Source organism: Acanthochromis polyacanthus, chromosome 19 (assembly GCF_021347895.1).
Source record: "Acanthochromis polyacanthus isolate Apoly-LR-REF ecotype Palm Island chromosome 19, KAUST_Apoly_ChrSc, whole genome shotgun sequence".
NCBI classification, from domain to species: Eukaryota; Metazoa; Chordata; class Actinopteri; family Pomacentridae; genus Acanthochromis; species Acanthochromis polyacanthus.
In genome coordinates, this window is record NC_067131.1 from 8,247,953 (window position 1) to 8,265,713 (window position 17,761).

The window sequence follows — 17,761 nt, forward strand, 5'->3', positions numbered from 1 at the left end:
AAAGTCAGATACTTCAAGTCACACCACCAGCAAGAAGCAGCCCATTTCCCCCGCTCAGCTACAAGCCACTTCTCAAATTAAGACAGAAATCAACAGGCTTTTTGTTGAACAGCAAAGCAACAAAAATCTTTGAATTGATTTTCGCGAGGGGGGCAAAGAAAAAGAGGGCAGGGGGGAAATAAATAGCTTGATTTGCTGGCGTTCAATCTAAGGGGACTGTCAGAGGAAGCAGACAATATAAAGAAGCCCATCTTTTAATGAGAATCCGGACCCACATCTCTGTTGTAAAAACAACAAAGGCTTGGAAGCAGCTAATGAGGCTATCATTGCTGTACAGAGAGTTCTCGGAATCGGCGCCACTCTGAAAGAGGGCTTTAAAGGGGACATAAAGCAACAGTCACAGAGCTGCTGGCAGTCACTGCCAACTGAATATACAAAAACAAGATCCAACACAAGCTGCTCTCATGGCGAACACTCGAGCATACGTGGATTTATGTTTGCATGATTTTTTATTGGGTTGAGCGAACCTTTTACCTTCAAATTTTGCATTTTAAAATAATAGCTTCTGCTTTTCTTTGGTTACCCTGAAGAAAAAATATGTTAAAAAGTGTGTTATTGATGCTATTTAAGGTCAGAATGAAGGTGGAAGCTTCCAGTGAGAGTTAAGTTGAAAGTATTGATGCAGTGGATCGGTATCCGAGCTGATATTGATGAAGTGACCAGCCCACAGTAAATACAGTTTCTTAATGATTCACTGATGTTATCCAACTCTCAGATGGCTGTTTTATTAACCTTTTAAGTAGGATAGTTAAACTTAAAGTCTCAACTTAAAGCTGGGATGTTCACAGCATCCATCAGAGGAACATACACACAAAAATCTTGATCCCCGAACTGATATCTGATCGATTTTTGACAATCAACAGTGGTTAAAGTGCAAGTGGTATATTTAACGTCCAGAAAAACGCATTTCTTGCTTTGGTGTGTTGCTATATTATAAAGAAATTTAATTAAATGCTACAGTAAAAACAAAGGAACCTAGGGGTCATTATACACTTCAGACGCTAATGAAGAGATAAGAGTATTTACTTTTATTAAACATGCAAGTCAGCTGTGGCTGCTGCAATAATAATGAAGAAAAGATAGGGTTAGTGTGTTGCAGAGACAGTTAGACTATAGTTACTAGTGTCTACACACACACACACTCATACACAATGGCTTCACCCCTGCTGGACCCCCCACCTACAGTACTCCCACGGCTCCCTTTGACTTATGTGCACTGGCTTGTGGCTAACTAATTCTTATTATAAATGAAAGGTCCAGCATGACCTCACTCTTCTCTGTAAAGCTCTTTAACTCTGCAGCCCCAGAGCCTGAGCGCTTTAAGCGAAAGACACATCTCACCAGGCGCTCGTACAATATAGCGATCAGCGCTGAGATTTGCTAACAATAGAGAACAGTTGTTCGACATGAGATTGAATCGTTTCTTTATCAGACAATTCATGACCAAGAGTGGAAACGTTCTTTATCTTAGCTTAGTCAGGTAAAATTTACTTAGATTTGTCTTTTCTGTGATATTTCACAGCTTTGCAGTATTTTTTTTTTAACTTTTGCTTAATCTCTCCTTCGTTGAACAATAGACTTGAGCTGGAGCTGCACCACAATTTGCCAGTACCTTCTCTTAGAACTGTATGTGTTAGAAACTAGGCATTTTAGAAAGACACAAATACATTTTCTGATGATTTTGAAGGCCTGAATTGGAATAAAACAGATTCAGATAGAATTTCTGCTGGTGGAAGATGTTTTCAGATCATTTATTCAAGTAAAACTACCAAACGCACAATGAAAACATCTTGCAAATAAAATTATATGTGAGTAGATCTATGAAGTGAAAGAAATATAAAGGTATCAGGCGGTTATTTTTATGCAGAATGGTTCCTTTTAGAGCACTACATTGCTATTTGTTGTATATGGCAGATTATGTCCTGCTTTAACATGTAAACAGGATTTTAATGGAGTAGCAGGTCAGCAGGTCAGGGTGGAGCTATTCTTTAACACTTTTCGTAAACTTTATTACATTTTTGGTATTGCATCATGTTCTATTAGCAGATCATGTAAAATGCTGGCATGTAAAAGCTTAAACTGCACACTAATTATACTTTTAAAGCACATTTAGTGGCGTAAAAAGTGAAATGTTTCAGAAATCTATTAGAAAAGAAGGCGTGAATTGAAAGAACAGGGCTGCGTTTGAGGAAAAGGTCCCTAATTACATCCCACATGCCACAGGGAAAATCTAAAACTAAAACACCGTCCACAAAATCAAATTTGAGGAAACAGCTTTGAAAATTGTGAGAACTTTTACATTTGTTGGTGGAGACACACTCCTGTCTCTGTTGGTATCTAAGGAAAAAAGGGCCTTCATCCATCCAGACTCATTTTAAATTAAGGAGGAGCTTTCTAAAGCTTTTATGGCTCATTTAACCCCCAGCATCACCTTTACCTCCTCTTCCTCCTCATCCTCATCCTCCCTGGCAGACCTCGGCCTTGTGCACCTCCATCCTGCCATCCTGCCTCTCACCAACCTTTTCACAGCCCTGCCCCTGTAGTAGCATCTTTAATTGAACAAACAAGTTATTCATTATAATGTTACAGCTATATAATTAATGTTTTAATGTTGACATATATTTGCCAGTGTTTTATTTGCAAAGTTAATCATGGAAGCATGTTTCTGTGTAATACAAATGTCTTTTGCACTTGGAAGAAAAAGTGCAGCTTTAATGTTGTTTTCTCTGTTCGTTACGAAGCATGAAGACCGTTTCTGGACTGTTTTTGTTGATTTTTTTCCACTCTTTTATGGAGTGTTTTTGCTTTGCATAAAATAGGGAGACAACCTATTAAGTTTGAGCGACAGATACTTGTAAAATGAGAGCTTTTAGGTGTAGTGCAGGGTGCAAAATCAAGGCCAGTTGGAGAAAAACAGTATTCCTAACAGACAAGAAATGAAAGTTTGTAAATCTGTAAATATCCAACAACACATTAAAAACAACAACCACTAAAACACAGTGATCTACAAGCAAATTTTCCACTATAAAATGAAGAAATGAAGACCTGACCTGGGCAAAACAAAAAGCCAAATCATTCTGGATGATCATTAGAGAGTTGCTGTGTTTCTGTGGGTTTTTTTTTGTTTGTGTGTGTTTATAAAAGCAACAGCATGGACAACTGTTGTCTTGTGGCGTTATGGTGCATTTCATCCACTAGTTCCTCATTAAAGCTCCGTTGGGAGATGATTCTCCCTTTGAGTCCGAGTGGCCCTCGCAGCTGACAATATAGCAGGGGCCTCTGTTGCCCCGGCCGCTGTGCAGATTGGGGTTACGTGCTGTCGTCCGAGTGTCCCTGTGGCCAGCGAGGACAGCCCAACCGTCACTCTCAATTACAGAGCTGAATATCTGCAGCCAGACGCTCTGCAGAGGGGCCTGCGTGCTCTGCCTTTACAGAAAAGACAGCAGCTTTATGGGGCTCAGTTCAGGAAAGGCTGCCATATTTAGGGAACTTTGAACCGTTTAATGAGGAGACGTATTTATCTGACTAGAATTCAGCTGCTGAATTGTTTTGAGTCCACCAGTTGGAGATGCTTACTGGTATTGAGTAACATGTTTACGGGACAAACGTTTGACTCTGGCAGGTCGAATGTCTGCTACGGTGAAATCGTAGAAGTTTTGGTGTTGACTGACTTGAGGTGGTGGTGAGGAGAGATGATGTTCACAGTAAATGGTGTATTTACATCAAAAGCAGAGGTTGTTTTTGTGTAATTGCAAGAGTTTGAACTTGGGGAGCGGCACACCAAAAGTAGAGGTGAAAAGCTACAAAGCACACTTGAATACAACTTTTTACCTAACACTACTTTTCTATTTTATCACAACAGCTACTTACATTCACTTGGCAGATTTGGAATTTACACATAAGTCATATGATCAGGTTAAAAAGAAGGAAATTCCAACTCAATATCTTCTTTTTAAGCGGCTACCACACTAGAATATTGCTTTTATTACATGTATCATGTACAAATGAGCCAATTACGCCATAAATGTACGTAACAACATCAAAGCAGCCACTTGTTTGGCTAAGTATAGTGTTGGTTTCCTGGTTTAGGTTGTCTCAGAAGAGGATTTTGCTTCTTAAGTTGAGGATGGAAATATTTCTTCTGCTATTTTTCCACTCAAAAAGTCTTATTTTCATGTACCATCACAATAAAAGCACCGTGGTGTTTTTTAAAAAAATCATTTAAGCTGTTGTTTGCTTTCAGCAGAGCATATGGAAAGAAAATAAAAATAGAAAATATGATGCTACCACCTTGGGCTGTTGCTTTTATCATATATATCACATTCAAATGAGTCAATAATGTCAAAAAAGTATAGAAATATCTCAAAGCAGTATATGTAGGTTTATATTTCAATTTACTGATTACCTCAAAAGAGCATTTTACCTCCTAATTTAAGGATAGAAATAGTTCTTCTACTATTTTTCCATCTGAATAGTCGTATTTTAATGCATTATCACAATAAAAACACAGTGGAATTTTTCAGGTTGCTATTCACTTTCAGCAGAGCACATGGAAAGAAACTAACAATAGAAATAACAATAGAAATAGATGTGTCAGATACAAATGAGCCAAAAATACCATAAATGTATATATGTATGTGTCACTTAATCGATGTAAGTTTATGTTGTCTCAATTTTTCTGCTTAAGATATAGCTGGAAATATTTCTTCTACTATTTTTCCATCCAAAAAAAATTGAATTTAATGCATTATCACAATAAAAGAACTGCGATTTTTTTTCATAAAGTCCTTTATGAAGGCTGAAATCAGTGTAAAATCTCCATTAAACACTCACACTAACTGTCTGGACCGAGTACCTAGTATTATGCATGTGCTTTTGCTTTTACTTATTATGCACTATTTTATTCTATTCTAAAGTTGTCATTTACTTTCATCAGAGCAGCTTCAAACTTCAGAATCGGGTTGTCCAAGTCACAAACTAAAGCCCAGCATCCCCCTTTTGACAGCTCTTGTGTGTGTTCTGTTTTGTCTCTGCAGGTCGGGACATGGCCAACACAACCTTACCTGGTTACCCCCCTCACGTCCCCCCGACAGGCCAGGGCAGCTACCCGACCTCCACGCTCGCTGGGATGGTTCCTGGTGAGTGAGAGGCTTCGTATTCGCTCATTAGGGCCCATTTAACAGGTGGCGTCGCCCTCAACGGGAACATGTGTAGGAGCTGAGAAGCAGAGTGAGCGGAGAGGCTTTAGTGGCAAATTATGCACAGAGGCGATGAATATTGACCCGAGGAGTAAAAGAGGCGCACACATCCTCATATTAGCTGTATGATTGGATTAGACAAGCTGAATAAGTGATCAGAGAGGACAGTCTTCCTTCCTGCTTCTCCTCTCCAGGCCCTTATTGGCTCATTATCTCCCCGCGTGGCCATCCTCGCCGGCCTCCATAAACAGCACCGGCACCAGCCCTTCCCAAGCCTCTGCGCTCCGGAGCATATCCCCTTTCCCCTCCTCTACTTAACCTGCAGTTCAGGTTCACGGCAAACAGTTAAGGGTCAAAAGGCAGAGGCATGGGAGCCCGGTAAATATTCAAATCGCTGTGTCTCTCAGGAGGTCAGGCCTGTGTTTGCCTGCCAGGAAACAGGGCAAAAGATGCAGCTTTTTGGTTGCTGGCTTCCAGCATCACCGCTTTCAGCAAGCTTTGATGTGAACCACACGGACGGACAGAGAGGGGGGGGAAGCCAGTGGAGTGTGCGGTGTGTTAGCATATCATTTAGCAATCACGCAACCCATCACAGACTCCGGCTCTTCCTCTATTTTTGCTCCATTATAAAGAGCTGCCATAACATGTTTCATTATCAGACAGGGAGGGAATATTTAGATTCCATTTGGTGTTTTTTTGTTTTGTTTTTGTCTGGTAGTTAGCAGGCAATCATAAAAAGAAACATGCATTTGACTTGAATTTGGTGGTAAACTTGGTTTTGTTGAGTATTTTTAAAGGGGCAGTTCATTCAAATTGCAAATTTTAGTGGCGGTGGCATCTTGTCCTGCAGTTAGTTTGATTAGTCTGTGCAGATTTTTTGATATGTCTCAGTTTTCTGTTCTGTTTTGAATAATTTGTTGTTATACTAATTATTATTATGATGTTTTTTTATGGTGTCAAGTCATGTTTTGGTATTGACTTGAATTCAATCCAGTGGTGTTTGGTGTATATTTGAATATTTTTGATATTAAAGTGACTGATAATTTGGACTATTTTAGTTTTTCTTTCTGCATTTGTTATGCAAATATAGCCACAATCTAATTTCTTTTCTTCTCCAAACAGTTGAATCCATTTAATAGCAACCACTAAAAAACAAAGAGACACGTGGGAGCACCCGGTGGCAGCACAGTCCGGATTTACTTTAGGATTTTGGCTAATAAAACTGTTAAACCATGTGGGTGGAAACGAGTCAAGTCAAACATACTTTTACTTTCCATTTGTTCTTATGTGGCGCACAGCAAAAGATGAGGACCTTAATCCCATGGCTTGTGGTTTTGTGTTACAACCGATTCATCTTATACACAACCGCTAAGATTTAGTGGCAGGCGCAAAATACTGTTAAAGCAAAGCCATTTCTCACCAGCTTCGTATAAAATCGAGCCTTTATTGTCTCGTAAAAGGAAGAAACGTGTTGAACCAACAGCAGTACTCGCTGACATAGTCCACGTTACTTCCCCTCTGCAATGTAATTTCTGTTGCAAGGGGCACCAGATCCAGAGGGGGGCTTCAGATTGGAAGACGTGAAGAAAAAAAAATCCTCCAAGAAAGGCTGCAGGATTTATTGCAGCATATCAAAAATGTATGCATGAAGCTGTTTATTACCACTCTGTATTTATTAGACTGGTTTGGAATATACTGGAGGAATAAGAATGGGTAGATATCCATAAATGGGACAGGGAAAGCCGCCTTCAGTGTCACATCCTGTATTGTTCAGTGTTGCATAACTTAAGTGAAATGAAAAAGAAATAAATTACTTGCTTGACTGGCCGCACATCGATGACTATCATTTCCACCCTCAAATTGCATCCTGTTTTGAAAGACGAGAAATGAGTGCATGTGAAGGGGTAATGGTTTGACGCATTGAAATGCTAATTGATTTGTTGTTTTGTTTTGCAGGGAGTGAGTTTTCGGGGAACCCCTACAGTCATCCGCAGTACACGACCTACAATGAAGCCTGGCGATTCAGCAACCCAGCATTACTAAGTGAGTAGAGGCACTTGATGAAAGCGATTCAATGACCGTTTAGTAAATCCCTCCCTGAAATAAAATGAGATTGTCCAATTGTGGCCTTAGCAGCCGAATGCTTCGGATTTCAGGCTTTGGATTCTTCCACATGTCAAAACAGTGTGAATAGGGCACTAAGAAGAGCAGTGATCTGTCTTTTGCGATTTTTAGTGGAAAAAATGGAATAAAGTGTGCCTCAATCTGCTCTAATATAAGCTTTAATTGGTAGCAAGCACTACTAACTAGTTTATTATTAATAGGTTACCAAGTGTTACATCTGAAACCAAAAACAACACTGGAAAAAACCGTCATTGTAAGATTTTAGTTGTTTTTGCAACCAGATTACTTCAATAAGTCTATTTTTGAGTCTTTTTTGAGTGAGAAATAGTTTTTGTTTCTTTTTTCCTTTAGATGGCATTCAGATGTGGCTTTGCATTCTTTGTGGTGTGGATTTATATAGCCAAACTAATAAGTCGTGTACTACCAACAATTGCAAGACACTGCCTGACAGAATAGTTGTTCTTGGGCAACATAATTCTTTCTGCAACTGAAATATTTTCACTGCTTTTAATTTAATGTAGTGTTATAGTCCTACTAATGTACAAACTCTGAATCAAAACAAGACTTAAACAACCTTTTTTGACCTGAATTTAGTGGCAAAATATCAATTAAACTGTAGCCAAAGCACTTCCCTTTCTAATGTGCTTATCAGCAGACATAACAATTTACAGATGTTCCCTAAATGCCTCATATGTGGGCTTTGGGAGATGCTAGCTAGATGGTTGTGCACAGAGAAGCCTCTAGTCTCCGCAGTTACAAAACAATCTTAAAGTACTTTCGATTGTAATCTAAAAAGTTAAAATGTATTATTTGGAAAAGGTACATACGTATGCTAAGCAAAACCAACAAACAGATTTATGTTAGAACAGCAGCCCAATCCAGCATTCATCCAAGGATACTGAAAAAATAACTACTTTTTAGGTGTTTCACGTTTTCTACATGGATCATGGATTCAGGATGCTAGCTTTTTACCTGTAGGATGCAGCTTCAGCTTCAGGTAATTATCAGAAAATCATGTGTTGAGCCATCCAGCTACATATGTATGACTCTCGTCTTAAATAGTCATTTGCAAATCTTAGAAAGCTAGATTAAGATACCATGCAATACTATATGATACGATATTTAATGTCATTCATAGCATGGACCATGAGGAATGAAATACAGTACGCAGGTCTTGGCCCTAGTAAAAACAGTCATAATACTAAAGTCAATGACAAGATAGAAAGATGGTTTTCACCTAGCATGCACCAGACAATAGTTTGATGAACTAACTAGCTAGCTACAGCTACAAAACTAGTCAGTTTTGCATATAAAACTGAATGAAAATCCGGATTTTATTCATGTCTGTCAGGAATCAATGATTCTCTAACGTTCTAAAAAAATATGAGTGTCTAATCAGCTATTATTATCACTATTAACTGCATTATATGCCATGCCAGTGTGGAAACCTTGACAGGTGTAGCAGTAACAGTAACTTTGGGGGGCAGGGTTTGACAAATTTTGATGCCTTTTTTTGAATGTTGTGTATTCACCGAACACCATGTCTATCGGTGCAACTTATAATAATGACAACAAAATTGGTAAATGGCAGTAAAAACTGTATTTGTTGTTTCAAATGGCTCGTTCTTCTGTTAACTTTCAGGTTCCCCTTATTATTATAGTGCCGCATCGAGAGGCTCCGCCCCTCCCACTGCTGCCACTGCCTATGACCGTCACTAGTTACCATGGAAACCAAATCAACCTGCAGGACCATGGCCTCAGCCTCCATATTGCCCCGGTGTGAGCGGCATGGTCCACTGGACACTGAGCAACTGCGCATAAAATGTTCCCGGCTGACACGATAAGCAACTTAAGGGTTTATTTGGGGGGATTCAAGACATCTTCTGTCCTCTCTCTCCGTCATCGCAGCTTTTTTGGACACTCAAAGCCAAAAGAAATAAATAAATCTTCAAGACGTCACCACGGACACTGAAAGACACACATGCTGACACTTGTGGCTCACAACAGTGGTTTAAAAAAAAAGAGAAAAAAACGGAAAAAGACTCAAAACAAAAATATCCTGAATTTATTTTCCCTTCTAGCAGTGTCACAGTTTCATCCCATCGTGGATCAATACTGTACATTCCTTTTCTTGATGGCTCTCTGCAGGGACACTGTCCGGAGCTTAAAATGTAGCAGCAGCCTTTTTTTTTTCTCCTCCTTCTGTTTCCTCATTCGTCTCCCACTTGATTCAGACCAGAGGGGATTAGCAGCAGCACACGCAGGCTGTGGCAGGCTAGCGTTGTTTTTATCCATTTGAACAGTCACCGACCAAACATCCAGCATGAGTAAATCGATCGCTTTTTTCCGATGCCATGAGAAGATTAGGACATGTTCTCTGTGATACACAATCAAGATGTAAAAAAGAAGAAAAAAAAAGGAGAAAAAAATGAAATAAATAAACATCAGTTTGAAAATAGAGGGAGCCATGACAATATAGCACCATGGCACACCTGCTATTTGCAAGATTTCAAGAAACTAGTAAATATATTCTTAAAAATGATTTTTTTATTTCATTTTTATAATTCGTAAAAACTGCAGACTGCTTGGCTAGTGTTTTACTATGTCTTATTTGTCAGGATTCAAGAGGTCATCAGGCAAAAATCGTATTTTTTTGTGTCTTTTTTTTTTGTTCATTTTGCACTATTTTGGAAGTTTGCAACACTGGAGCGTTATTATGCAGAAAAATGATGTGCATATTTGCTTTATTTCACACTAAAACTGGCTGTAAGTCTAAAAAGTCTCAGTCTGAAGAAGGCACTTACAGTTTTTACAGTTAATCTCGTAATTCAAGGCCCCATCGTGTCACTGCCTTGATGTGCACTATGCTACGTTCTCACAGCTTCCATTCCTATTTCAGTTTATTAAGTCTTTGGCATTACAACCACAGAAAAAGGATACAACAGCCATCCCGAGTCGAACCATGTTTCATCGTTTGTCTAGTTTGAGAACAGAAGCGCCCAGATTCACTCCCAACTCTGGCAACTCCAATAACATCAGAAAGCAGGGCGACAATTTCAGCTAAATGCCTTAAACATGTTCCTCCCTCCTCAACTTAAGCTCCCTCACATGTTTCAGGCCATGTCATTTCTTTGAATCAAGCTGGATTGATGTTTTTTTTTCTTCATCTGTCAAGTGAATGTATTTTGCATTTGCCAAAGACTTAGTTCTTGTTAATGTTTATTTACAGGCCGCCTATTATATGCATCATGAGAGCAGTATTATTATTATTATTATTATTATTATTAGGAGAAAAAAAAGCCCACGTTGCTCATGAGGAAAAGTCTATGTATAAATTCTATGCAGTGCAGAGATGGTCATCATATGCATATTCAGCTGTAAACCTAAAGGTAGGTGGAGTTTATTTAATGTTATGTTATTTACAAATTGTTCATTTTGTAGAGGCATTTTTTTGTGTGTGATGTGAAGACACTTCTCTGTAAATACAGTAAGAAAAAATGTCTTTCATGTTCATGGGTATTATCACTTTCATTATGCTGGTATCACTTGTACAATAATAAAAGTGTCTGAAATCTTTTATGCAAAAGGACCTGCATGGTGTTTCTGATCGTCTCAGCTCTAATGATTATTCACCGAAGGAAGATATTTAGATGTTATACATTAAGCAAACAGGTTGGAGCTACTCAGATATGAGGATTTGCTGTTTTATATCACTGTAGAGTAAATGGTTTGAGATTTATTTATTTTTTTACTTTTTCCAGATTAAAAAGCAACCCAAAGACAGCAACTTGGACACAAAAATTATGTTAGATTAAATTATGCTAGATGCTTTTTTCAGTATTTTATGATATTTTGCATTCTTAACAAATAGTCAACAGATGAAAATAAGCATTATTTGGACTAACATCTTTACATTTTAACCACAATACTTCTTGTATTATACAAACATTAGAAGTCTTCAGTTATATTCCTTCATTGTCTCACTGACCTATTGGGAAAAACAGATCATGTTTATCCTAAACTGATCAATCAATACATCAATATTAGGTTAAGAATAACACCTGATTTAATTCCCTATTGCAAACAATTTATTGCAATCTATTACAACACTATTGTTGTAAATTCAAGTGTTCCACTGTATATAAAGTAGCTAAACTCAGATCCATACTGATGAACCATGACACCATTTTTTGCATAAAAGTGCGTCAGTAACAATAATTTGGTAATATGTTATATTATTTAATAGCACAACTATGACATGATGTGATTTAGTTGCATGCCTCTCAAAAAATCCTTTCTTGAAAAAAATTAAAACAGAAATGAAAGCAGCAAATCTAGATGATGAGCACTTTTAGATACTTTAAGTATATTTTGTTAACTGCTAGTCTAAGATTCTGAGTACAGGACATTCATTTGTGATGGAGTATTTTCTACTGAGGTACTTTTAAGCAAAGAATCTGAATATTTCTTCCACAAAGTAGCAAATATAAGGACATTTTAGGTGAAGGAGAAGGAAAAAAAGACAAAAAGTTAAGGTCCTGTGTTGGAATATAAGCAATTGATGACATGATTGATGAAAGTATATAATGTGGCTGTGATCATAGATTTAAAGATAAATGACTGCACGTATCCTTACTGCAAGGCTTAAAATTTTGTGTGGGCATAAAAATGTTTAGAGTGAGGGTTCATTTTTTACTTTATTCTATCTTTGAGAGAAAAAAAGGCTTCCTTGCTGCTGCAGGTTTTACTTGAGGGTTTGATAGAGTCCAACAGATACTTTGGTTAATTGTCATGGACAGTAGGAAGTATAAGATAAGTGAATAATATTACTGCGGTGATATAAATAGGAAAAAATCAACGCATCATTATTCATGCTCATGCAAAATGATTACAGTTGTGGTTATATTGTGTTATTAAGCATCAAAATTCTGTCTGTAAGAAACAAAATATATGTGAAATGAATAAAAATACAGAGCAGCACAAAATTCCAACTAAATGAATGTAAAATAAGTCACAAAACGTAACAAAAAGTTCCAAACTGCCTTTAAATCTACCAAATGTTTAAAGATGTTGTCCCTGCTGAGGCATTTACAGTCTTTTAAATCTGGAGTTCTTTGTTTCCTAAAAATAATTCTGCAATCATTCTTACCACAATAACTAGAAGTATACTTGCTGATATATTTAGATTTGAGTCGGAGGGACAGAAGAGCCAAACAAATGAGTCAGGACTTAACTTTTATCCAGAATAGTTTCACTAAACCAGTTTCTCATATACAATTTGCAGAGGTCACATGTGCTGACAAATGATCTATTAAATGTTTATATCCTGCTTACAAATGCTACCAAGGGTTAAAATAAAGTACTACCTTGCTAAGTATACACCTGATGTCTATACATTTTGCTCAAGACGACAAATAACCTTTTTCCTTTGTGCTGACGGTTAGAAAAAACGCTGTTTGCCACAATGAATTCAGGCACTTAATGAGCCTGTTTTGAGATAAATGTATTTACTTTCCAGGTATAAGATCACACGGCACAGACAGACTACAGTGAGAATGCCTCTGAATGTTTTCTCCATGATTTGGATCACTGAGCAGCACATAAAGTGTTTAACCTCTCCTCGCTTTGTAAAGCTGAATTAATTTTTCTAGCAGTGTGCCTGAATTCAATTTGTGCTAAGTTGCAGCGAGAGATTTATGCATGAAATCCCTCTTAGAGCTTATTTTCACTCTTTCTTTCGCTCCGTAATCCCTCCGCCACTGCCGCCTCGTATGACTTAGTTATATCATTATTGATTTACAACAAGTGGACACTGTCCTGATTAGCGGCGTGCGATTTGCAGAGGATTTGAGCTGTGCGAGCGCACGATAAAGCTGAATGTACATTTCAAATGATGTCAGTCAGAATGGGACTGAATAATGCAGTAATTCAGACATCCCTTTCTTGCTTCAAATACTGTTTTTGAAGTTGTTTTAATAGCACAAAAGTGACTTCAACCCTCTGGGGCTGCTTAGATAGCAGTCTTATAATAGAAAGGGTATTATTAAGCGTCCATTTCTGTCCTTCTATCACGTATTTTCCCCCAAATTTCAACATTGTAAAAGGAGAAAATAAGCTCCTCTAGAGCTGCACCCTGATACCTCTGGGTCCTCGAGTGGAGAGTTTTTTTGCTTTGTAATTCAATTTCTCTGCCTGTTGTTTATTTCATAGCTCCCCTGTGAAGCATCAAAAGCTGATGTTCTGTCAGCCTCTAACTGTCGTATATGTTTGTCATTCACAGCCCTTGTTAAAGGAGGAGGAGGGGGGGTAGAAGAGAGAGAAGAAAGAAAAAAAAGGGGGGGGAGCTTGACTCCTTCGTCTTCCCAGCTGAGAATTCCCAGAAGCAGAATTATTCTATTTAGATGGAAACTTTTTTGTCACTTTCCTGTCTAAATTGGCATATCTGGTTCTCTCTTCTGAAACCAATAAACTGTGAACCTGGATGTATCTGTCAATCACGCTCAAACTGACTGCAGCGTGCCAGATGACAACAGCAGCATCCTCTGGAATATAAATATATATATTATTTACTGTATACATAAGAGTGGATGGAGGGGGGGGGCGATGTGATTGGCTGCAATCAGCACCTGTCAATGCTGTTTGCTCATCACACATTCAGCTAATAATTTGTGGAAGAAGTGCTGCCTGTCCACATAAAAAAGTGCATTTGATTTTCAAAAAGAACAGAAGGGGATTTTTAAAAAAAATCAACTTAATGCACGAGTGCTGAAATCTTGATATACAGTACATTTTGGATACTAAACTTTAATTAAATTGAGAGAAAAACCACCTTTAATGCTCTATTTTGACTCTTATTGATTCTGATTGGATAAGCAGCAGTTACTTTAAAATATATAGGCCACATTGTAGTGATTGCTCCAACTGAAATTGAATTTTCATGCCTAAAGGTTGCATAAGATCAAAATATTTACATTTGGAAGGAGCTTGACAATCTGTTGAATACAGCTTTTTAAAAGAAACTGAAAAAAAGCAGCTCTAACATGAGATTAAATGCAGTTTTGACAGAAAACCTAGTACTTCCAGGCATCACAATAGTTAAATTCATGGGACAACTTCGAAACCACACTGTCAGATCTAACTGTTGACCTTTTGATCCGCCTCCACGCTAACACACGCCGACTGTAGCACTCTCCTCGGTGCGATTTGTACATCGGTTCTATGAATATGCCGCAGCAACTGAATTATAATTTGGTTACTGGTGTGTCAAATGTACAATAAATCCTCAGGATGTTATCATTTGCGGTGACACACGAAGAAGAAGACGATGAAGGAGGGCGGGCGGGAGGGGAGGCGGGTGTGGAGAAAATATGAAAATGCCTTTCACGTCTTCATATCTGAGCGGTGGTTTGGACGTTGTGAAAAGCCGGGGAATGGATCTGCTGCTTTATGTGCTGTATCTAATTGGATATGGCAATATATAATATGATTCTCCAGTATCCATCAATTCCTGTGTTAGACCTGTTTGTATGGCCGTGTCAGTGGGGCAGCCTAGCTTGTTATGATGCCTGAGCAGCAATTATGAGGTAATTTTTGACTCTTGCTGCGTGAGGCCATCCAGAGGATACTTGAGGGGAGGTTCCTAATGAGTGAGCATTGATTGATTGGACATAATAAGTGCCCTGCTTGACTGAAAGTGAACGTGAGAGAGAGGGGGGTAAAAAAAAAAAGAAAAAAAGAGGGGACCTGTGGGGGGTTTGGATGACAGCATATTTCCAAATGGGGCAGCTATTAGATGCGTTAGGTGAGCGCCACACCTCTGCCAAAAGTGGACTGGTTGGTTGGCTCAGCCCGGCGCCAAACCTCATTTACCCTTCACCAGTAAATAATTACCCTAATGGCTATTGTGTGATACATGATGCAATTAAAGCTTAATGCAATGCACCTCACTTAGTGAACGTGTCAGGTCCCGCATAACAGCCGCCGCTGGTCCACGGGCTAACAGGGCTACAGCTTACCTGACTGGCCAGTAACGGGGATATCCTCCAAAGCAGACAGAGGAGCTCTCCCTAATCAGCTGGCTCTCTCAGGACGAGCGTGTTTGTTTGCTGCTGCTAGCTGGGAAATATTCAGCGGTGGAAGTGAGGAGGAGGAGGAAGCTGGAATGTGATGTGGGCTATTCCTGTTAGCAAGAAAAAGAGGGGGGAAAAAGTGGAAGAGAGAGGGGGCAGAATCGTCAACCACTCCCCCCCATCCTTCGTCTATCCTTTCTCTATAACCCCGGCTTCTCCTCGCCTCCTCCCCCACCACCACCACCACCACCACACTCCCAACACCCCAGTCACTGTCAGGCCAAACACATGATGAATTGCCCTGTCAACAGAATTCATTCAGGGACCAATTAATTCAGCAGAAATGAACTAGAGCCATCAGTCGCTGAAAAACTCAGAGCAAAGAGAGCAAAGTAGCTCTCTTTGGAAGGAGGGGAGAGACAGTGTGAGGCGAAGGGGGGAGAGAGAGAGAGAGGGAGAATGAGGGAGAGGGTGCCAGGGGAGTGCAGTGGAAGTTAGCCTGACAGGAATTGGTCATTTAATGCTTTAGCGCACTGGAGACAGCCCCTGTCATAGAGGAAGCCATGACAGGACTCCCCTGGTACTTTATTTATTAATTATCCAGAGCAGCAAGGGGCATTTAACTGTCTCACTCCAGGCCTGTCAACTCGACTTCTTGTCATTTCCTTTTCTTTTTTTTCCCTTTATCCATAAACAGCTCCTTTGGAAACAAAAATCAAAACCGGAGGAAATGTAATTATTCGCAGAGCAGATAAATATTTTTGTTGCAACAGCTGTTAGGTTAAGAAGGGGGAGAAAAAAAAAAAGAATTCAATTGTCAGAGTTTGATTCAGAAGTCCCCCTCTGAAAATTTAAACAGCCGATCGTCATCGAAGGAAACAATATCTGGCCTTGTGTTATGGCAGCCGATCAGCTGTCGGCAGTGAAAGGGCTCCAGCGAGTCAGGTCACTCTCACGACCTCTCGACACCAAAACAACGCAAACACAAACACCCAGTTATAAATGCGTACTATTATTGGGGAAAAAAATGGATACCAGCTTCTTCTTTTTTGTTTGCCTTTGATGCTGGAACACAAAGATGCTAGTGATAAGTGCATGTGTATCTGTATGTAAGTATCTCTTCTTCGATGGATTCACTTTTTAAAGGACCGAAAAGGTTAAACTGTGCAATATTTTACAGGAAAGAAGGTGAGATCTGTGAAAAGGTTTTTCTGTTAGTTTCTACCTGGAAAATGAACTTGTGACCCCTTAGATTTCACTTTTTGACCACATGTTGATATTCACTGATCTAATATACTTCCTCTGATTAAGAAAAAGCACATATTTAAATCTTATATCAAAAAACAACTTCTTGATTTTGCACTTAAATCATTCACAGTGTTTTGAGGTATTCATAGAAAGTGATTTTTAGAATTTGTTCCATATTACTGTGCCACTGGTTTGCTATTAATTCATCTCCACAGTGTCACAAATATCCTACACTAAGTGCGCGTTTGTCCAGTTTCTTTCGATAAATTGGCAATAATATCAAAATCACAGCAGCACAGAGTAATGAGAACTAACAGATGACATTGTAATATGAGAGAATAAGAGAAAAAGTGACATTTCTAGCATGATGAAGAGATGATTTGGATTATATATGTCATGCAGATGTGTAATAGTTTGCAATAATAGCCTTTTTTTTGCCCTAAGATGGTAAAAGAATCAAGAGTTTAACATCATTCCCATGTCAGGCATGTACGTAGTTTGCTTTTTCTTTATTATATTATTTTTAACGTCCACTCAAGTAATCATCATTAAAATGCACCGACAGGTTGCTGTTTACATCAGAGCTTTTTTTTTTTTGATGTTTTTGCATTCTTTTAGATAATTGCCTCTTTTTTGTGCTCAGTTACCGCATATGAAAGGCAAACGGTGACATGAAAGGAAATAAAAAATGAATAAAAGCGCTGAATAACAGCCTTTCCTTTGTAAAAGTGAAAGGAACAAAAAGGAAGAAGTCAATGTGGAGACTTTCACAAATAAGTTAAAAAGACCTTTGGAGCAGCAATGCATAGCAGAACTTTTCTACAAAGCCAGCGACTGTCTCTCTACAGCTGATACGGTTTTGTTTTCCCTGCTGGAAACTCAATGAGTCTGCGTTTGACCTATTCAGTCAAAGGTCTGATCTTTCTCTATTGTGTTGTGTTGATCAGGTGGTAAATATTTGATGGAACCTTTTCTTTAGCACATCATGCGTCTCGGTGTAACAGGAGGATGAAGGAGCAGCTGGGGAAGCTACTTACGCTATCAGGTATTCCTCAGTGAGAT

The 17,761-nt window shown here is 38.8% G+C and overlaps 1 protein-coding gene across 1 annotated transcript in view; it reads left to right on the forward strand.

The window, feature by feature from the left end:
• LOC110949108 (paired box protein Pax-2a-like) overlaps nucleotides 1-10,971 on the forward strand; it is a 33,326-nt gene extending 22,355 nt beyond the window's left edge. Inside the window, 3 exon segments of the mRNA XM_051939090.1 lie at nucleotides 5,097-5,198; nucleotides 7,215-7,301; nucleotides 9,044-10,971. Coding sequence (XP_051795050.1) covers nucleotides 5,097-5,198; nucleotides 7,215-7,301; nucleotides 9,044-9,165 — 311 coding nt within the window. The 3' untranslated portion in view covers nucleotides 9,166-10,971.
• The last annotated feature ends 6,790 nt before the right edge of the window (nucleotides 10,972-17,761 follow it).